Source organism: Mesoplodon densirostris, chromosome 5 (assembly GCF_025265405.1).
Source record: "Mesoplodon densirostris isolate mMesDen1 chromosome 5, mMesDen1 primary haplotype, whole genome shotgun sequence".
Taxonomy (NCBI): domain Eukaryota; kingdom Metazoa; phylum Chordata; class Mammalia; order Artiodactyla; family Ziphiidae; genus Mesoplodon; species Mesoplodon densirostris.
This window is the reverse complement of record NC_082665.1, coordinates 115802823-115820575: the sequence shown is the minus strand read 5'-3', so window position 1 is coordinate 115820575 and position 17753 is coordinate 115802823. Positions and strand designations below refer to the sequence as shown.

The following is a 17753-nucleotide window of genomic DNA, read 5'->3' as shown; positions in this document are numbered from 1 at the left end:
CCTGAATCTTGAGTGGATGCCCGCTGGAGAGCAGACTCCTTGAGAGAAGCCTGTGTACCTCTTCCGTTCTCCTCCACTGAGGCCGGCCAGCACATTTTTGAGCAAATACTTCCATTCGGCCTCTTCCTTCTGTGTCCACCAGAGGGCGAGAGTTGCCTCCAAGACAGCTCCCAGCAGGGAGCCAGGAGCCCCGCCCTCTAGCCTGGGCAGAAGCCACCTCCCTGGGCTCTAGGGTCATCATTCGCATGGTGGTCTGTTTACTGAGGGCTAACCACTTGCCAGGCTCTGAGTAAATAATAACAGCCAACACTTCCATGATGCTTATTGTACTTACTGGTCACAGTGCTTGGAGTACTGGTCTAAGTGCTTTACATAGATCAACTCATTTAATCCAACAGCCAACCCTTGAGGTATTATGCTCACTTTACAGAGAAGGAAAATGGGGCCCAGAGAGGTTAAGCAACTTGCTCAAGGTCACATGGTTTGTTGGTGGTAGAACCAGGATTCAGACCTGTCTCTGACGAGTCTGTGCCTTTGACCAAAATGCTATGCTGCTTCTTACTCGGCATGATGGCTGACACCAAGTAAGCGCTTGATAAATGGTTTTTACAATTATTAGCAACGCAGATTCTTATAACAACCTGAGGTAGATACTATTATTATTTCTATTGTCATTTATTAATAGTTAATTATTTTATTTTATTTATTTATTTTTTTTTTTTTTGCGGTACGCGGGCCTCTCACTGTTGTGGCCTCTCCCATTGTGGACCACAGGCTCCAGACGCACAGGCTCAGCAGCCATGGCTCACGGGCCTAGCCGCTCCGCGGCATGTGGGATCTTCCCAGACCGGGGCACGAACCCGCGTCCCCTGCATCTGCAGGCGGACTCAACCACTGCGCCACCAGGGAAGCCCTTATTATTCTTTTAAAATGAGGCACAGGGAAGATTAACTCACTTGCCCAAGATCTCATAGTTAGAAAATCACAGAAATAGGTTTCAGACTAATCCTGTCTGACTCTGGCACCTGAGCTTTTATAGAGAGGACATGCTTTTTATGCCTCCGTTTCATGCCACCATTTCATGCCTGCTGCATTAGCAAATTATTCTCTTTTTTTCATGAGAATGTCCCGGTGGGCATGTTGTGGTGATATTGGTACCCTGTTGCCATGTGCCTTGATACACGTCCTGTTTGATCTACCATCAGGAAGTGGGCAAAAGAGCCAGAGTGGTGCTCACTCTTGCCAGCATCACCTCCCGAGCACTGGTCAAGGAGAGATTTTCCAAGAGATACAGCTGGGGTCAGGCTGAGCCTAGGAGGCCGAGGGTGTGGGGTCCTAGGAGTCAACAGCTTGCAGCATTTGAAAACTCCATTTTATCTGTTGACTCAGGTGTGGTCAGACCTGAGGGATTTATAGATTCTTTCCTTTGTTGTGGCCTGGGAGGCCTCTGCTGCCCCGCCTTCCCCCCCTCTCCCACCCAGAAAGCTGTCTTTGTCTCCTTTGTGGACTTTCCTCCCTTACAGCTGACTCTCACAGGGAACTGTGCCCTTGACCCTTCCGGGGCTGGAGCCCTGCGTGATTTGGGGACCAGTACGAGCAGCTGTTCTTCTCATGTGTCCAGGACGTTTACTAAACCTGAGCCCCATGACACCAGTTCAAAGGAAGCAAGGCAGGGATTACCAGCCCCTTCTATAGATTAGGAAACTGAGACTCAGGAGGATAAGTTTTTTGCCGAGGTCATATGGTTAGTTGGTGGAAGATACGGTCCAGAAGGTGGGTTATTCCCCCTGTGCTGTGTCAGTGGGATGACTGCCCGGCTCTGAGCCCAGCCCAGAGCCTTGAGGATCTCTGGGGAAACCCCTGTGAGGCCTGTGGGAGGGAGCTCTCTTCTGAGATAGATGGACAGACAGACAGACAGGTAATCTCACAAGTTTCTTCCTCCCTTAACCCTTCCCAACTCACTCTCATAGGCTGCTGGCAGGTGCGTTGGTTGAGCCTCTATGGAACACACTTTTGACAAGAGCTATCCAAATTACAAGCGCTCGTGCCCTCGGATCCAGCAAGTCCACTTCTAAGAATTTATCCTTTATATCCTGAAATTTTTAATGTACAGTATAATTTACTGCAGCCAGGATTGATTGTAAAAGCAAGAGACTGGGAATATCCTAAACGTCCATCAGCAGGGGACTGGTTTAAATAGATTGTGAACATCTGTACAATGCTACCAAAAAAAAAAAAAAAACTGCTACAAAACTATTTCTAAGGCATGTTGTTAAGTGAGATAAAGCAAGATGCATAAGAGAGTATAGAGTGTACTACTGTTAGTGGAAATGGGGGAAATATGTACATGCGTTTGCTCGTGTGTGCACAGACTCTTGGGAAGGACACACACAGGAGGGCTGGCTGCCTCTGAGGAGGAGCTGGGTGGCCGCAGGAGGAGGGTGGAGGCGGCTGCGTCCTCTCGTGCCTTTTGAATGCTGAAGCCTTTTGGATGCTCTGACAGTGCAAAAAAACAAAGATGCCAACCAAGTCTCCTGCCTGCTCTTCCCCGCACACCTTGCAGGCGAGCTGCAGTGCCACCAGGCTGCCTGGAGATGGACAGACAAGCACGGGAGCCACGTCCCTGCAGGAGCCCCCCTCGTACCCTCCGGTCCAGGTCATCCGGGCGCATGTGTCCTCCAGTAGCTCCTCCCAGGTCTCCTCCATCAACTCTGACCTCGAGGTAGGTGCTGTGTCCGCCGGCAGGTGCGCGGGTCCTCCTTCACGCCTGCTTGCCGGTGCCTCTGTGGTGCCTGCACTGCTCTGTTCTCCTTGGCCCACGCCAGCCTCATGCCCGCTCAGTAGTGAATAAGCATCTGCCCGAGAACTTTCCCATGCTGTCCGCGCTGAGGAGAACTTTCCACAGTCAAATGAGTCATGGAAACACCGCACGCTGAATCACGGGGCCCATTCAAGTCTTACAGAAATAAATGCTGACTAACACACTTTTTTAAAAGTCTTGGTGTTTCCCAAACCCATTTGACCATGGAAGCCTTTCTTACCCCCCAAGGAGCACCAGGCTGTTCCCTGTGGTGCTGTCAGGTTCATACACAGGGGCCCTCAATGGGCATTGTGCCTGGCACTTTCATAAGCTTTGCCTCATTTTGAATTTTTGGATCTTTGAACAAAACACATCACATTTTGGATACCGGAAATGGGTCTGACTCTCAGGTCTACGGTCCTGTCACTCTCGGCCCCACAGCTGTGGCTCCCAGCCCTGGTCAGGAGGAAGTTTCCCTTTGTCTGTGGCAAGTGAGAACAAGGACAGCATAGTGGACAGGGGGTACCAGCAGGGGGAGGGACTGTCCTTCTTTCTGGGTTTGTTGGGGTCTCCCACTCTTTTGATATTTAAATGCCCTTTTTTGAATTGACGATAACAGGAAGTGCTAAGTTGCTATTGAGGGTTTGGTGTTGGTCTTAATGGCCTTATTTGGCAAAGTAATCAATCATCTGTCCTGAGTCAGTCCCCCAGATTCGTTCAACTCGTAGTGGACCCTGAAATCCGAAAGACTTAGAGCCCCTGATCTGCGGGGTAGAGTTCAGATCCCTTAGTGTGGGGTTCAGGCCTTGCACACCTGCCCCAGCCTCGTGCCCCTCCCCTGCCCTCACCTACATGTCCTCCTTGGCTGTGGACTCTTCCCTCATCCCCAGGGCTCTGGACCTTTCTTCCTGGGATTTCCTCTGGCCCAACTGCCGTGTGTCAGAATCCTACCCAGATGCCACCTGCTGTGTGAACTCCCCTCCCCTCCACGTACACACCAGAGATTAAAGCCTCCTTCCCTTGGGTGCCCAGAGCATACACCTCTCTTCCACCCCTGCTGTTGTTTGCCGTGTAGCCTGAGGGCTGCAGGGACCTGTCTCCCTGGCCAGGCTGTGCACAGGCTTTTAGGTCTAGGGGCCTGGGCTGCCCTCATCTTTATCTCTTGATTCTGGAACACACACAGCTGGTCATTGAGAGGTGGGTTTTGAGGGAGAAATTCTGCTCCAGACCAAGGACCATTTGGTGTCCGTGTATCCCCGAGTCCTTCATTTGGTGCTGTTTACTTCTTGGATCTGGTCTCAGAATGTGTCGGACAACCCAAGGCGCGTGGCTTGGCAGCCCGGAGCCAGCAGTCGGGGCAGAGTCTAAGGCTAAGGGGCGAGAGGGAGAGTGTGTTCAGTGAGGGGAAGGGACAGTTGAGTTGGTGACATGGGGGAGGGGGCTTGGGGAGGGCGGGAAGTAATCTCGCTCTGTGGGAACCCTCAACTGAGCTGAGGATGGGACAGTGACCTTGAAAAATTCAGAAATTTGTCTCTGTGGCTGTTCTGGGCCGTTTCTGTGTTTTGCAGTCCTTTTTCTCCCTCTCCTCTATTCGCTCGTTCCTTTTAAATTCCAAGGGCACAGGGTCGCGCTCATACACGAGGCAAATGGAGATGAATGCTTTTGCCCTTGTTAAACAAGGGGTATATTTTTAGAAGCCCGGGTGCCCCCATCTACCCCACGCACCCCCTCCAGAACCCCCAGCACAGCCTCCTACTTCATTCCCCAAAACACCCATACGCTACACATGACAAAGCGCTGAGTCCCGATTGGAAGTTACTTAGAATCTCACTGAACACAGACACTGAGGAAATATGAGCAGGGGACAGTGTAGCTTGTCAGGCTTGTGGCCCATCCGGCCTTCTGGTAATCTATATATTCTCTCTCTATATTCTCTCTCTAATCTATATATTCCCTCTTAAAAGTAATACACGTTTATTGTAGAAATTTTGGGAGATGTAAAGAAGAAGATTAAAGTTAAGCCACAAGCCTATCAACCATCAGCTGCCTCAGGGTGGTGGGATTGGGTGGGCTCCCCAGTTTTTCAGAGCAATATTCCTTAAAAGTTCTGGCTCCTTGATGGCTGAAGGGGAGCAAGAGGGTGTCTCTTAGCCGACGAGTGTGACACTGCATGTCACCCACCTGTTTGGGTCACTCATTCAGCAAACATGTTCTAAGGGGGGGATTTGAAAGAAAAATGCATGAGGGCAGGGGGGCTGGCCTGACCCACCACACACGGTGGGAGGTACTTGGTAGATTGGTCACAGTCTGATCATGGCCTTGCTCCTCCAGACCACACCTCCAAGGGACTGAAGCCGGGCCCCAGGTCATCACCTCTTCTGGTTTGTGACTTCTCTTACTCCCAAGATGGATTGCACAGTTCAGATATTTCCTAACACTGTGCTGAGACACCCAGGGCATCTGTCTGTACTCTCTGGCTACAGTCCGTCTGTGTCTTTCGCCAGCCAGCTGGGCTTCTGCTTGACCCGCGGGTCCATAAGTGAATGCTTGCGCCTCCCACTCTGGAGGCCTGGGAGGCACTCTTTGTCGCTAAGGTGTTGTGTTTGTCACCTCTGTGGTCCTTTGTGACTTAACTCTCAGAGGGTGCTTTTGTGTCCATGTCCTTGGGGCACATACCCACAGGTTTGGAGACCTACTTCCTGCTGTGCTGGGAGAGGTGGAGAGAAGAGAGGTCCCTCAACACCACGACATACACTGTATCCACAGCACTCAGCTCACTACGCGTTTTTTATTTTTTATTTTTTTTATTTATTTTTTTTAATTTTATTTATTTTTTATTTTTTGCTTTATAACAAATTTAATCAGTTATACATATACATATGTTCCCATATCCCCTCCCTTTTGCATCTCCCTCCCACCCTCCCTATCCCACCCTTCCAGGCGACTACGCGTTTTTTAATTCATTGCTCACAGTGACTGCGTGTGTGTCATGAGGCAGGCGTGGGATGTTCTATACTTTACAAGCACTGTTTGGTATAGTCCTCCTAACAGCCCTGAGGCAAGTACCTTTAAATATTCTTGTTTCCCAGAAGAGGAGACTGGGATTCATTGAGTTTAAGTAACCTGCCCAAGAAATCATCATCATCATCATCATCATCATCATCATCATCATCATCATTGTCATAGTTATAATTGGCAGACCTGGGGATTTGAACCCAGCTCTGTCTGGCTCTGAAACCCTGTTGTTACCCACCACACCCCACTGCCTCGGCAGGAACTACCCAGGGCCGAGTTTCTTATCTATCATTCCCATTTTACAGATGAGAAAACTCTCTCCACAGGACTCTCTCCACTCACCTATGCGCTACCTGTGTTCTTAGGCAGGGTCCTGTCTAATAGACAGGATAAAACATTGGGATTTACAAGGAATTCCAGTGATGCAGAACACCCACAAAAAGAGGGGAAGCAGAGACAGATAAGGCATGGGAGCTTGCGTGGAGGGAGAACTGGGTCATTTTCACCTTTTCTCAAGTGTCCACTGGATGGGCTTGTCAGGGCACCAGACTAATGGCAGTGGAGCCTGAATGTGACCCATGACTTTGTAGACAGGCCATTTGTGTGGGCTGTGTGGATTTCTGGACGTCTCCACAAGACAGGGCACACTCCACGGAGACTGTGCACCTACTCACTCAGCCACTCGACACCAGGCAGCCTGTCTCCTGACACAGCCGTCCGAGAGCGTTCTGAACACATGTAGAGGAAGGGTCACTGGCTCATGGTCTGTGGGTGGGGGACCAGGGCCCAGAGGGAGCAGGGCTTTCCGGAGCGGCCCGCTCACTTGCCAGGGCAGCCAGCACCTGTTTTATGAGTGCAGGGTCGACATTCCCTCAGTGTTGAGACTGCTCCTGTGCCTTTTAAAGGTTTTTTTTTTTCCTCCTAGCCTCTGAGATGCAAGAAAAGACTGAGTCCAGCTTTGTGTTTAGTCATTTTTTCCCTTCTGTGCTTCCTAGCAATGCCATTGAAGCTTTGTAGGAATTCTGCAAGGAGGCTGTTTCTGTCAACAGAAGAAAGTCTGCATGTTGAGAATGACTGTGCCTGGAGCTGGCTCAGTGTGTGTGTGTGTGTGTGTGTGTGTGTGTGTGTGTGTACAGAGCCAAACACCAGACACCAGACTGCTGTCTGAAGAGGCTCGCATCCCAGGCCCCCGTGTCCTGCTAATTCTGTGCCTAAGGCTCTTGACAACCAGGACTGCTTGTTCCCTCTCCAGACCCTGCTTCCAGCACCAGCAGACCGGACACAGTCCCTTGGATGTTTGTCATTCTTAAAGCCAAATCCTTCTTTCAAGGAAAAAACAATTAATTAGTTAATAAAAAGAATACACACCCACACACTGACTCTAAAAGTGCTAATTTTAGAAGTAAATACATATAAGTATGAAGAAAGAGGCCAGAAATTTCTAATAGGTCCCAAAGATGAGAAATTAAGTTCAGGGCATGGTATCTGCCCTGCACAGATCTGTGTGCCCCTATGTGCTCTGCAGCAGTGAGAGATGGTGCGTCTGGAAATGGGTGGACAGTCAGCTAGTTCCCCTGGGGGTAAGGAAAGACTGTACTGGGACCCCCAGGGCAACGGGGCTGAGCAGGAGAGAGAGGGCTGACCAGGGGTCGGGTGGACACTGGCTTGTCCAGGCTCTCGCTGACCTGCCAGGCAGGCGGCCTTGGCTCTGCCTGGACTTCTTGGGTTTTAGTTTCTCCCTCTGTAAATGGGAATCAGGAGACCTGCCCTACTTACATTACGGAGTGATTCTGAGGATCCAATGGGGGTGCTGCTGGGGCCCTGCAAGCCTGCCGATGGTGCTAGATGCAGTGCAGTGGACAACGGGCTGCAAGTGGGCTCGGACACCTACGCTGGCCCTGAGAGCCTTTGAACCAGGCGACGCCGTTCATTTCTCTGGACTTGCTCTGTAAGTGGAGATAATGAGCTCAGGGAGCTGGTGAGGCTCTGACAGAGCACTGTTCCCGCAGATGCTGAGCTTTGAACTGGGCCATCTTTCAGGTCCCATTTAGCAAGTGACCTTAAGTGAGCAAGTGTACTGGGGGAGTTAGGCTGAGGTTAATGACACTGAGTCAGTTCTTAGAAGCGGAAAGGCTTCCATCAGGAAAACAGCAGGGTCAACCACCAGCAAAAGGGGCTGCTGTGTCTGCCTGGGTGCCACTCAGAAAACCTCTTCTGGCTTCCGCAGTCTCTAGAAGCATTTCCATCACGCTGCGTGAAATCCAGGGAGGAGCTCCTGACTGAGCTCCTGTCTCCGTCTCCTCTCCTTTCAGTGCTGTCCTACCCAAGATCTTCCCAACACTCGATCAGCCCCATGGCCTTCCTGCTCTAAGGCCCTCTGTGGCTCCTTACTGCTTACAGTGTATGTCCAGACCCCTTAGCCTGACCTCTAGGACATTTCATTGTCTGGTTCTGGGCTAACTCTCCAGGTTTTCTTCTGCACATCCAGCCAGCTTTCCCTTCTCTGGGTTCCTTTGCTCATCTGTCTTCTCCTGCCCTTCAAGGCCCTGGCTAAATCCTGCTTCCTCCGGGAAGCCTTCCCTGTGTGCCTGAGTAGGGTTGCTAGATTTAACAGGCAAAAAGTACAAGAGGCCAGTGAATTTGAATTTCAGATAAACACACCTATACTAAAACATTATTATCTGAAATTCAGATTTCATGGTGTATCCTGTGTTTTATCTGCAGCAGCCCTGCTCCTGAATCCAACTTGATCATGGCCATTTCCTGCCCTTCCCTGGGCCACTTCTTCGGTTCTGAGCAGCATGTGAATAGCAAAATTTCTTCCAAAAAAATCAGGAACATACAATGTTTTATGTCAATTATATCTCCTGATTTTAATGGGAAAAAATAATTTTAAAAAAATCAGGAACAGGAGCCAAGGTTGTCAAGGACTTTCCCACTGGTGGTCTTGGAGTTTGGCCTAAATACAGTATTTGCATCTCCTTGTGAGTGGAGTTCAGGGGCGCTCGCTCCCAACCCTTGCTGCCCACCGTTGTAATACATAGGGCTTCATCTCGGCTTCCCCTTCATCCCAACCTTGGGATGTCCCTGCAGTGAAACTGTCATCCTTATAAGGGAAACCGGCCCAGTGTGGGTCAGAACTTCTCTCTCACTGATCCGGTTCACCATGGGCCTTGCATACAACACTCCACGGCCTGTGATCCATTTTTCCTCACATCCCATATTCCTCACGACAGCCTAGGAAGGAAGAGCTGAGTGGGGAGTTTGGGCTGGTAGAGAGGAGGAAAGAAGGTATGGAAGGTGAAACCATGCTTGATCCAGAGTAGGTGCTATAGAACTGCTTAATTAACTAAAGAAATTGAAAGGATGAGATTTTTGAAGTGTATGGTGTTAAGATTTAAAAGCCTGTAAGGTACTAGGAAAATCAAAAAGGAAATCTACTTGATGAAATCTAAGATGTAACTATAGCTGGCGTGTATCTGGTCAGTCTCAAAACTTTATGATCAGAAAAAACAAAAAACCTTTATAATGGGTCCTGAGTCCAACACCATTTCACCTCTGCCATCTTGGGGAAGTCACTTCTCCCCAGATATAAGAGGAGGGAGTTGAACAAATGGTCTCTGAGGGCCCATCCAGCTCCCAGTCCTAGAAAGTGACCCTGTTTCCTCAGTGGCTGAGACACACCTCAGAGTCTTCAGGAACAAAGGAGAACTTACCACATGCCCTGTGGACAGGGGCCTATAGGTTGCTTCTTGGTTTCAGAAGCACGAAAAAGTGTGCTTTTAGAAATGAGGTGAATTGAAACCCTACATGCTGTGGTTCACGGAGATGATGGAATTGTGGTCCTAAAGACAATTCAAGGATATGTGGAAATGCTCACTATATTTTAAGAGAGAAAAGTCATTTGCATAATTTGTGTGTGTGTGTGTGTGTGTGTGTGTATTTCAGAGGGCTATTCAATAACTGTTCATAGAGGCCCTCTTTTAGGGATAGAATTCTGGGCAATCTTTATTTGGGGTTTTGAAAATAATTTCTATACAAAAATGAACAAATTTTGCTCTTGAAAGAGGGAAAAGACTACACAAATGTTTATTTATTTTTACTTCTTTGTGGGGGGTGGAGAGAGACCTCAGTTACAAAGATTTGGGTTAATTGTATTCCTTAGGCACATTATCATTAGTTTAGAAAGTAACTTTAGAAAGAAATCCTGGCTACTACTTCCACTAGAGGGTACTCTTCTGAAATTTTAGATTGCTTGTGATGCTGAAGATTTTGGAAAGGTTTCAAGGTTTCATTTCAAATTCAGTTGGAGGACTCTTAAACTTCTTTATTTGTTTGCTTGTCTTTAAATACACGTTTTCTTTTGGAATAATTTTAAATTTACAGAAAAGTTGCAAAGGTAGGACAGAGAGTTCCTGTATACCTTCACCCAATTCCCTCTAATGTTAACATCTTGCACCACCATGCTGCATTTGTCCACACAGAGAAATTAACATTAGTACATTACTGTTAACTAAAGTACAGACTTTATTTGGGTTTCACCAGTTTTTCCATTAATGTTCTTATTCTTAGCATATTTTCTTTCATCTCTCTTTTTATTTCTATTACATTTGCAGAACTTATGTAACTTTTTCCACCCGTGTTGTCATCAACATTTCTGTCTTTTGCAGTGTGTGTGGAAACATCATTTTTAGTAATTTTGTGTGTTCTCCATTTAATCTTTTTTTTAGTTTATGTTCTCCCCAGCAGGATGTCATTAAAAGATGAATGCTATGGAATTATCACAGTTTTGTTAGGTATTAATGGCATTGTGCTTAGGATTTTTTAAGTCCTTATCTATGAGATACATACTGAAGTATTTACAGATGAAATTATTTACTTTAAAATACTTCCGCAAATAAAAAATTGGGGGAGCTAGAGCAAATGAAAGAGAATATGTCCACAGGTGTTCATTAGATTATTCTTTTGCTTTTGCGTATGACTGAAAATCTTATAATTAAAAAGTTGTTCAAAAGAAAAAGGCATGGTACAGCTGAAGTCAGTGGTGACTCAAGTTTTCTAGGTCCATTCTGTCCTCCCGTGGAATGGGGGAAGGAGTTCATAGGTACCAGGCTGGAAGCATGTGACCTGGAAGGGGTGGGTGGGAGAGGGAGGGAAGAGGCAGAAACTGGGGAGACGACTGTCAAGCTTCATTTCTGCCACCCACATCCCCATATCCTGCCCTCCCTCCTGCAGCGGCCACCACATCCTACCCAGCAGGGGGCAGGGAATTCTTGTAGGGGGTACTGACCAAGGACCCAGCTTTGGTGCCCCTTCCCTGCCCTCCTCAGTTTCAAGGTGGGACCTCTGCCCTTCGCCTCCAGTCTTCCAGGTGCCCTGCCACTGAGCTTGGGGCCCAGCTCTGCCAGCACAGCCTGGGTCAGACCTCTGTGCCTGACTCCACCCCTACCTCCAGCTCTGACCCAGCATGGGACTTGTGCAGGCCCCAGAACAGAGCCCCATCTCTGGGCTAGCACAGTTATCAGCAGACAAATAGAGGTGCTCAACAAAGTTTTTATAATCTTAACAGATACACAGCTGCACACACGCATGCACATACAGATTCACGTAACAGACTTGCTGAGTGCATTCCGCCAGCCCTGGCAGTCCTGAAGACTCAGAGTTGAGTCAAACTGCAGCCCTCAAGGAGCTCAGAAAAACCAAACAAAAGCAAACAAACAGAAGTTGTTCAAAATGGAAATTTTAAAAGAATTGAACAGTAGGGGCTTTGTTTCAATGTGACAATAAAGCCAAATCCTGTGTACTGGCAGCAGTTCAGTGTAACAGACATACACAGATCAGTATAACAGACATTTGCAGATTCATAGCTTATGAATACACACACACACACCACACACACACACGTGTCCTGGGCACTACAGGAGGTGCTGGACGAATGAGAGCAGACAGTGACACTACCCTTCAAGAACCTGAGCCAGACATATTTGAGGCTTGGGGTGGAACCAACCGTGCAGTAAAGGCTGATTAAATATGAATCTTGGCTGGTAGCAGATACCCCATAGTTTCAAGATGAGGATTTTATTTGCATCTCTCTTTCTTAGTTTTATGGGTTTGAGTTGACTCATCTCAGCCATGTGGTTAATAAATGGAATCTTTATTATTATGATTATGCCTAATAATAATTTCTAATAATAGTAATTTAAAAATCTGCATAGATGATAATTTTTTCAAGGACCTGTAGCCCTTCATAATTATCACAATTATCTTACTGACCATTTAACTAAGTTGTAGCCACTAGGAGCTGCTGCCTTTTTGCTTGCTGAAGTCAGTTGTTCCTTTGCCTCCGGACCAGCGGAGGGCCTGCCTCCTGGCTCACTGAGCAGACAGAGGCTGGCGCTGATCTCTGCTCTGTGATGGTGGCAAAATCTAGTCAACACTTTTTTTTAAATCTCTCTTTTTATTCTGCAGCAGAAGTATTGGGAAGCCCTAAACTCGGAGCAGGTATGGACAATCGTGTTCTCTCTTTATTCCGCAAGGGACTTCCTGTGGCTTGATTTCAGTTCCTGTTTTTGTGAGCCCCCCTTGGATGGCTGGGCCCATGCCAAATTCCTCTAGGAAAAAAAAGAATTTGAAAATGAGAGGAGAGCCTGAAAGTCGAGGGTTTTTTCCAGGCTCTCCATTTCAGAGTTCTTTCTGCTTTGTCCAAACCGTCTAGTAGGGGCTCAGAGAAGATGCATAACCCAAGGAAGAAACTTGCTAGGAACAAAAGTTTTTGAACAAGAGGAAGCCCAGCAGGTCACTAATGGTAGTGGTGCTGGGAGTGGCTGCAGGAGTTGAGATCAACATTCCCCTATGTTGTCATTGTGAGACCCTGGGCAGCTGGCCGCTGTCTCTATGCCCTCCTCGCCTCCAAGTGACAAATAAGCACATGATTCATGACAGCCACTTGTGCCTGTCACCTCCCAGGATTTTTTTTCTGATAAGAGAGTAGATTATCTTTTGCTCAAATTCTCTGAATGCCTGGATTCCAGTGATGTTTTTATTACTTAAAATGACATTTTAAAACACAATATTCTGGGAATTCAGAAGGAAGAGATTTAAATTGTTTTCGAAGGCTTAATCCACTTTAAAGAGTGCACCTGACCAGGGTGGTGGGCTGTTCCTGTTTGCCGGCAGCGGAATTGGTCAGGAGTAGCAAGGGTAACTCTTAAGAAGACATTTTAGGAGCTGGAGCTGTGGTTCTGACACATCAGGGCGGCTAAGAACCACCCTAGGAGCTTGTTCAAATGCCAAGCCTTAGGTCCCAACCCACAGATAGGGTCTAGGGTGGGTCCCCAGCATCAGTCTTTTTTTTTTTTTTTTTTTTTTTTTGCTGTTGTGGCCTTACTGTTGCCCCTGCCCCAGAGCGGGGGCCACAAAGCAGCCCCGTCTGAATCCCCTGCCACTAGAGGGAGTATTGGCCCAACACTTCTAGAAAACGGGGTCCTTGCAGGCAATTCAGTGGAGGGACACAAATAAATCTTTGCCGACTTCCTGCTGTAGCTCACGAGCGTTCACACCTACGCCTCTTACAAGGTCAGCTGTTTAGCTAAACGTGAGCTCATGTTGTGGCCTCACTGTTGTGGCCTCTCCCGTTGCGGAGCACAGGCTCCGGACATGCAGGCTCAGCGGCCATGGCTCACGGGCCCAGCCGCTCCGCGGCATGTGGGATCCTCCCAAACCGGGGCACGAACCCATGTCCCCTGCATCGGCAGGCGGACTCTCAACCACTGCGCCACCAGGGAAGCCCAGCATCAGTCTTTTTAATGAGCACCCTGGGCCCTCCTGGTGACACTGGCCCAGAACTGAGATCTTGAACGTGGGTCTCCACTTGAAAACAGAATTCATCAAAAAGCACACTGTCCATTCTCAGAGAATGGAACAGGCCCCCATTTCCACTACTAGGCAACTGGGTCTCGGAGGCTGAGGGGCCGGGGAACTCTTTTACTTGGGATCTCTGATACGTCTGGAAGGAATTTGCTTAGAGGTGTCCGCCCAAGTCTACATCCACAGGTAGATGAGAAATTAGCACACGTGTGCCTGACACAGCCCCAGACACGTACAAGGGGCTGAGCTGCACCAACGAAATCAGCTCAGTCCCTGGCCTGCAAGGTCACTGGGGATGAGGTGGTCTTTTTAACGTGATGCTGTTTTTCATGACCAAGTAGTAGAACTCAGTTCAGTTATGAGCAGTAAATCAGTAGTTGAACGGAACTCTCTTTCTGTTGGAAACAAAGCTACAATTTGTGTCTTATGACTAGTGGGGTGTGGGCATTATCTTTCAGTGGCTCAGGGAGCCTTGAGGACCTTGTCCTGACCCTCTAAGGACTGGACTGTTTGATTCTGCTCAGGTTTGAGTAGCTGGTGGAACACTTTTCTTGGAGTGCATGTCCATGCCTGGCTCTATTTTCTTGCCCAAATAGATTGTCTGGCCCGGGCTGACACATCCTATGTGGCCTTTGCTTGTTGTTTCCTGGGTCTTGTTGTTTCCTGGGTCAAATGCAACCTTATGACTCAGAATCACCAGTCATAGAAACTCAGAAATGAGAGATCGTATTATCTAGTTGCTGATTCAGCCTCCCAATTTACACATGGAGAAATCAAGATCCAGAGAAGAGAAAGCAAGTTAGTGGCAGAAAGAGGACCTGAGCCCGACCCCTACTTGCCTCTGTGGCTAGAATCACTAAAGATGATGCCCTTGCTCTTGGCCCACGTGAAAAGCTCTCTCTTTTATCTGTCGTTTTAGAGCAATAGGAGGATTTTGCAAACAGCTTCATCAGTGCTTGTGTGCTCACCTATTTTTTTTTCTTTTAACCTTTTTTTTTTAACCCCTGCGCATTTCAATTTCCCATACTTGTCTGAGTCAGAGTGATGAAATATTCAGTGGCAGTGACCACCACTCTGGATTAGGTTTTAAATGTTTGTTTTTGACAAGTCTGCTGACCTCAGGTTTAGAGGAAACACCATGTGGGGGTCAAGGGCAGACCAGTGCCCTGCTCCTAAGAAGCTCTGTCATCTACCTGAGAGGACAAGGTGGACACCCAGGGCAGGGCTGCCCATGCTCAGCTGCAAACCAGTGGTACAGGCAGTATAGAGAAGCGGGGGAAAGCTCAATGGGTGTCAGGATAGGTTTCTTGGAAGAGGAGGAACTTACCTGGGCCATAAAGAATGGGTTGAGTTTGCCTGGTCTTTTCCAGGAATGAGTTAGGCAGGGAGGTGGGAATTCTCAGGATAAAGGGAACATGACTGAGTCTCACTAGAGAAGGACTTGGTGAAGAGGGGGGAACAGAGAGTAGGAGGGGAAGTAGGGCTGGTCTGTTCAGGGTGGCTGTCCATTAATTCCTTGATTTAAAGTTATACTTGCCCTGTTAGGTCCTAGAAACACAGACCTGGTTAACTTGTCCTTACCTGTTTGTTCTTGTCTGTGTCTGGGCCATGAGAACCAGGATTGGAGCTGTTGTTGGGGAACTTGTAAGAGATGGGAAGGGCCTATTCCACCAAGGTACCTCTTGTGTCTTTTCTCCACAGTGGGATCCTGAAGACGTAAACCTTGGAGGGAACAAAGACAACATGGAGATATTCAGACCCCGGGTGCACAGGTGGTCTATGAAGCCAGTGGACTTGACCTCTGTTAAGTAACACTTTCTGGAGCCAGCTCAGCAGCTCAGAGCCCAAGGTCAAGGTTTTGTCAGGAACTGAGCAGGGATCAACCTGCAGAGACAGCCGTGGCAGGAATTTAAGCTTCTGCCAAGGCCACCCATGAAAGTGAGGAACCAGGAGCTGTCACAGAGCTTGGCTGGTCTGCACCATGGCTCAGAATGGAGCCAAGACCTTGGGCCCTGTGGACAGACCTGGACACAGCCAGAGTTTGTTCTGAAAATTCGAAGTTCACAAACCAATCTTGCTTTGAAATATCATCTAAAATAGTTTAGCCTCTCTTTTCCCTTTCCCTTTGGATTCAACCCTACTCTGAATATCTGCTACAAATGAGTTGATCTAACAAACAGCTAAATGTTTGGATCTTAGTAAAGCCCCACTCCGTAAGACCTGGCTAAGCCTAGAGAGGGGTGGGCCCACATTTGGGGGGTTTGGGACACAGTCACAGGTTCTGATGGGACCTGGCTCCTGCCCTCCAGTCACCCACTTGAGTTTTCTGCTGGAAGTTGAGAGAGGACTGTTTGATCAACTAAGTGTTGGCAAGGTCACTGGTATTGCAAGGGTGAGCAAAGCAAAGTGCTCTAGGTACCAGGACTTGCTCCAGCCTGGCCCAGTGTGTGCTGGGCTAGGGTCTGCAGGTGAAGGGAACTGTCTGCTTCTGGAGGTAACTGAAAGCATGCAAAGGCTAAGAGGCATGGTGGGAGGGGCTCAATTCAGACACCGAAATCCCCTCTCAGGATTATTTTGGAGCTACGGTGGGAGGAACGCTGGAATGAATAAATCCTGATTGAGTGCACTGAAGCATCTCACCATGGAGCACAGAGATACGTCTGAATCCCAGCACAGCCACAGAAGTTGGCCACCAGGGGACCTGGGAGAAATGCCAAGAAACACAGCTCTGCTTCTGGCTGGCCCCTGGCAGCCTGTGTGACTCAGCTGCAGCTGCCCAGTTGCTCCTGAGGGGTCGTGCAAGTCCCAGCAGCACGAAAGAGGGGGTGCCTCAGGGAAGCAGGTTGTTCCACAGGTCTCTGCATAGATTCCAATCCCCTGCATGATCTCTGAACTAGAAGTGAACCTAAAGCCACCCTATTTATCCAACTGCTTTGGACCCTGGTTGTCTTTTTTTTTCCTTCTTCTTTTTTTTTTTTTTTTTGCAGTACGCGGGCCTCTCACTGTTGTGGCCTCTCCCGTTGCGGAGCACAGGCTCCGGACGTGCAGGCTCAGTGGCCATGGCCCACGGACCCAGCCGCTCTGCGGCATGTGGGATCTTCCCGGAACGGGGCACGAACTCTCGTCCCCTGCATCGGCAGGTGGACTCCCAACCACTGCGCCACCAGGGAAGCCCCCTGGTTGTCTTTTAATGGAGTTTGCTAAAGTCAATTTTGCTTTGTGACCTTAATCACTGAAGCCGTACTTTGAGGGAAGATGAAACATTTAACTGGGGACAGGGTGGGGGTTGGGAGAACATTCCAGCAGATGAAACCACACAGAGGATTGGAAGCAGGGAAGGGGGGAATCTAGCTAAGGAAAGAGGACTCTGATGTGGCCAGAATGGGTGTAGGGGGTGGGTGAAGAGGCTGGAAAGGAACCTGGGAGTTGGTGCTTAATTCTGTGGCTGACTGGTAGCTATTGCAAGATACAGAGTAGGAAGCTGACTGACATGCCTCAGGTGGGCCACAGCTGATTGGGGAGTTTTACATCCCTACAGCCACAACTTTTCAAGAAGCAGAAATGTACAGTCATGGATACAGTACCAACTTGGGGAACATGTTTAATTTGATTAGTAACAGCAGGGCAGGAGGAGGGCTCATCTTTGGAAACGCAGAAGGCCTGGGGATAGGATGACATCCCTGGAGTTTGTCTTTAGCACATCGCCCCTCCCAACGGGAGGCCGGCTCATGTCCCTGGGGCACCAGAAATTGGCTGGATCCTAATGGAAATGGCTATTCACTCAAGAATATCAAATGATCTTGCTGACTTTGCACAGCACAAACTACTTGAGCTCCAGATGTTAACCATCTCTCTAGATCCCATCGTCCCTGCCTCTTCCTTCACAAACCAGTTGTTACCAGTTGTTACTCCATGGCATGTGGGATCTTCCCAGACCGGGGCACGAACCCGTGTCCCCTGCATCGGCAGGCGGACTCTCAACCACTGCGCCACCAGGGAAGCCCCCAGAATGAACCTTTAAACTGACAATTTTGGCAGCAAAGTTTGGCCTCATTGTTCAATGAGAATCTGC

The 17753-nt window shown here is 48.6% G+C and overlaps 1 protein-coding gene across 5 annotated transcripts in view; it reads left to right on the top strand.

Annotated features, from left to right (window-relative positions):
* The window catches only part of TMEM44 (transmembrane protein 44), a 48924-nt gene that overhangs the window by 18587 nt on the left and 12584 nt on the right, over nt 1-17753 (top strand). For 2 of the 5 annotated variants that reach the window (XM_060099314.1, XM_060099313.1), the window contains exons 9-11: nt 2564-2722; nt 12284-12316; nt 15383-16307. In XM_060099314.1, coding sequence (XP_059955297.1) covers nt 2564-2722; nt 12284-12316; nt 15383-15493 — 303 coding nt within the window. In that variant the 3' untranslated portion in view covers nt 15494-16307. Of the gene's footprint in view, nt 1-2563; nt 2723-7067; nt 7165-12283; nt 12317-15382; nt 16308-17753 lie in introns of those variants that run through there. The other 3 variants (XM_060099317.1, XM_060099318.1, XM_060099319.1) reach the window with 3 other exon arrangements.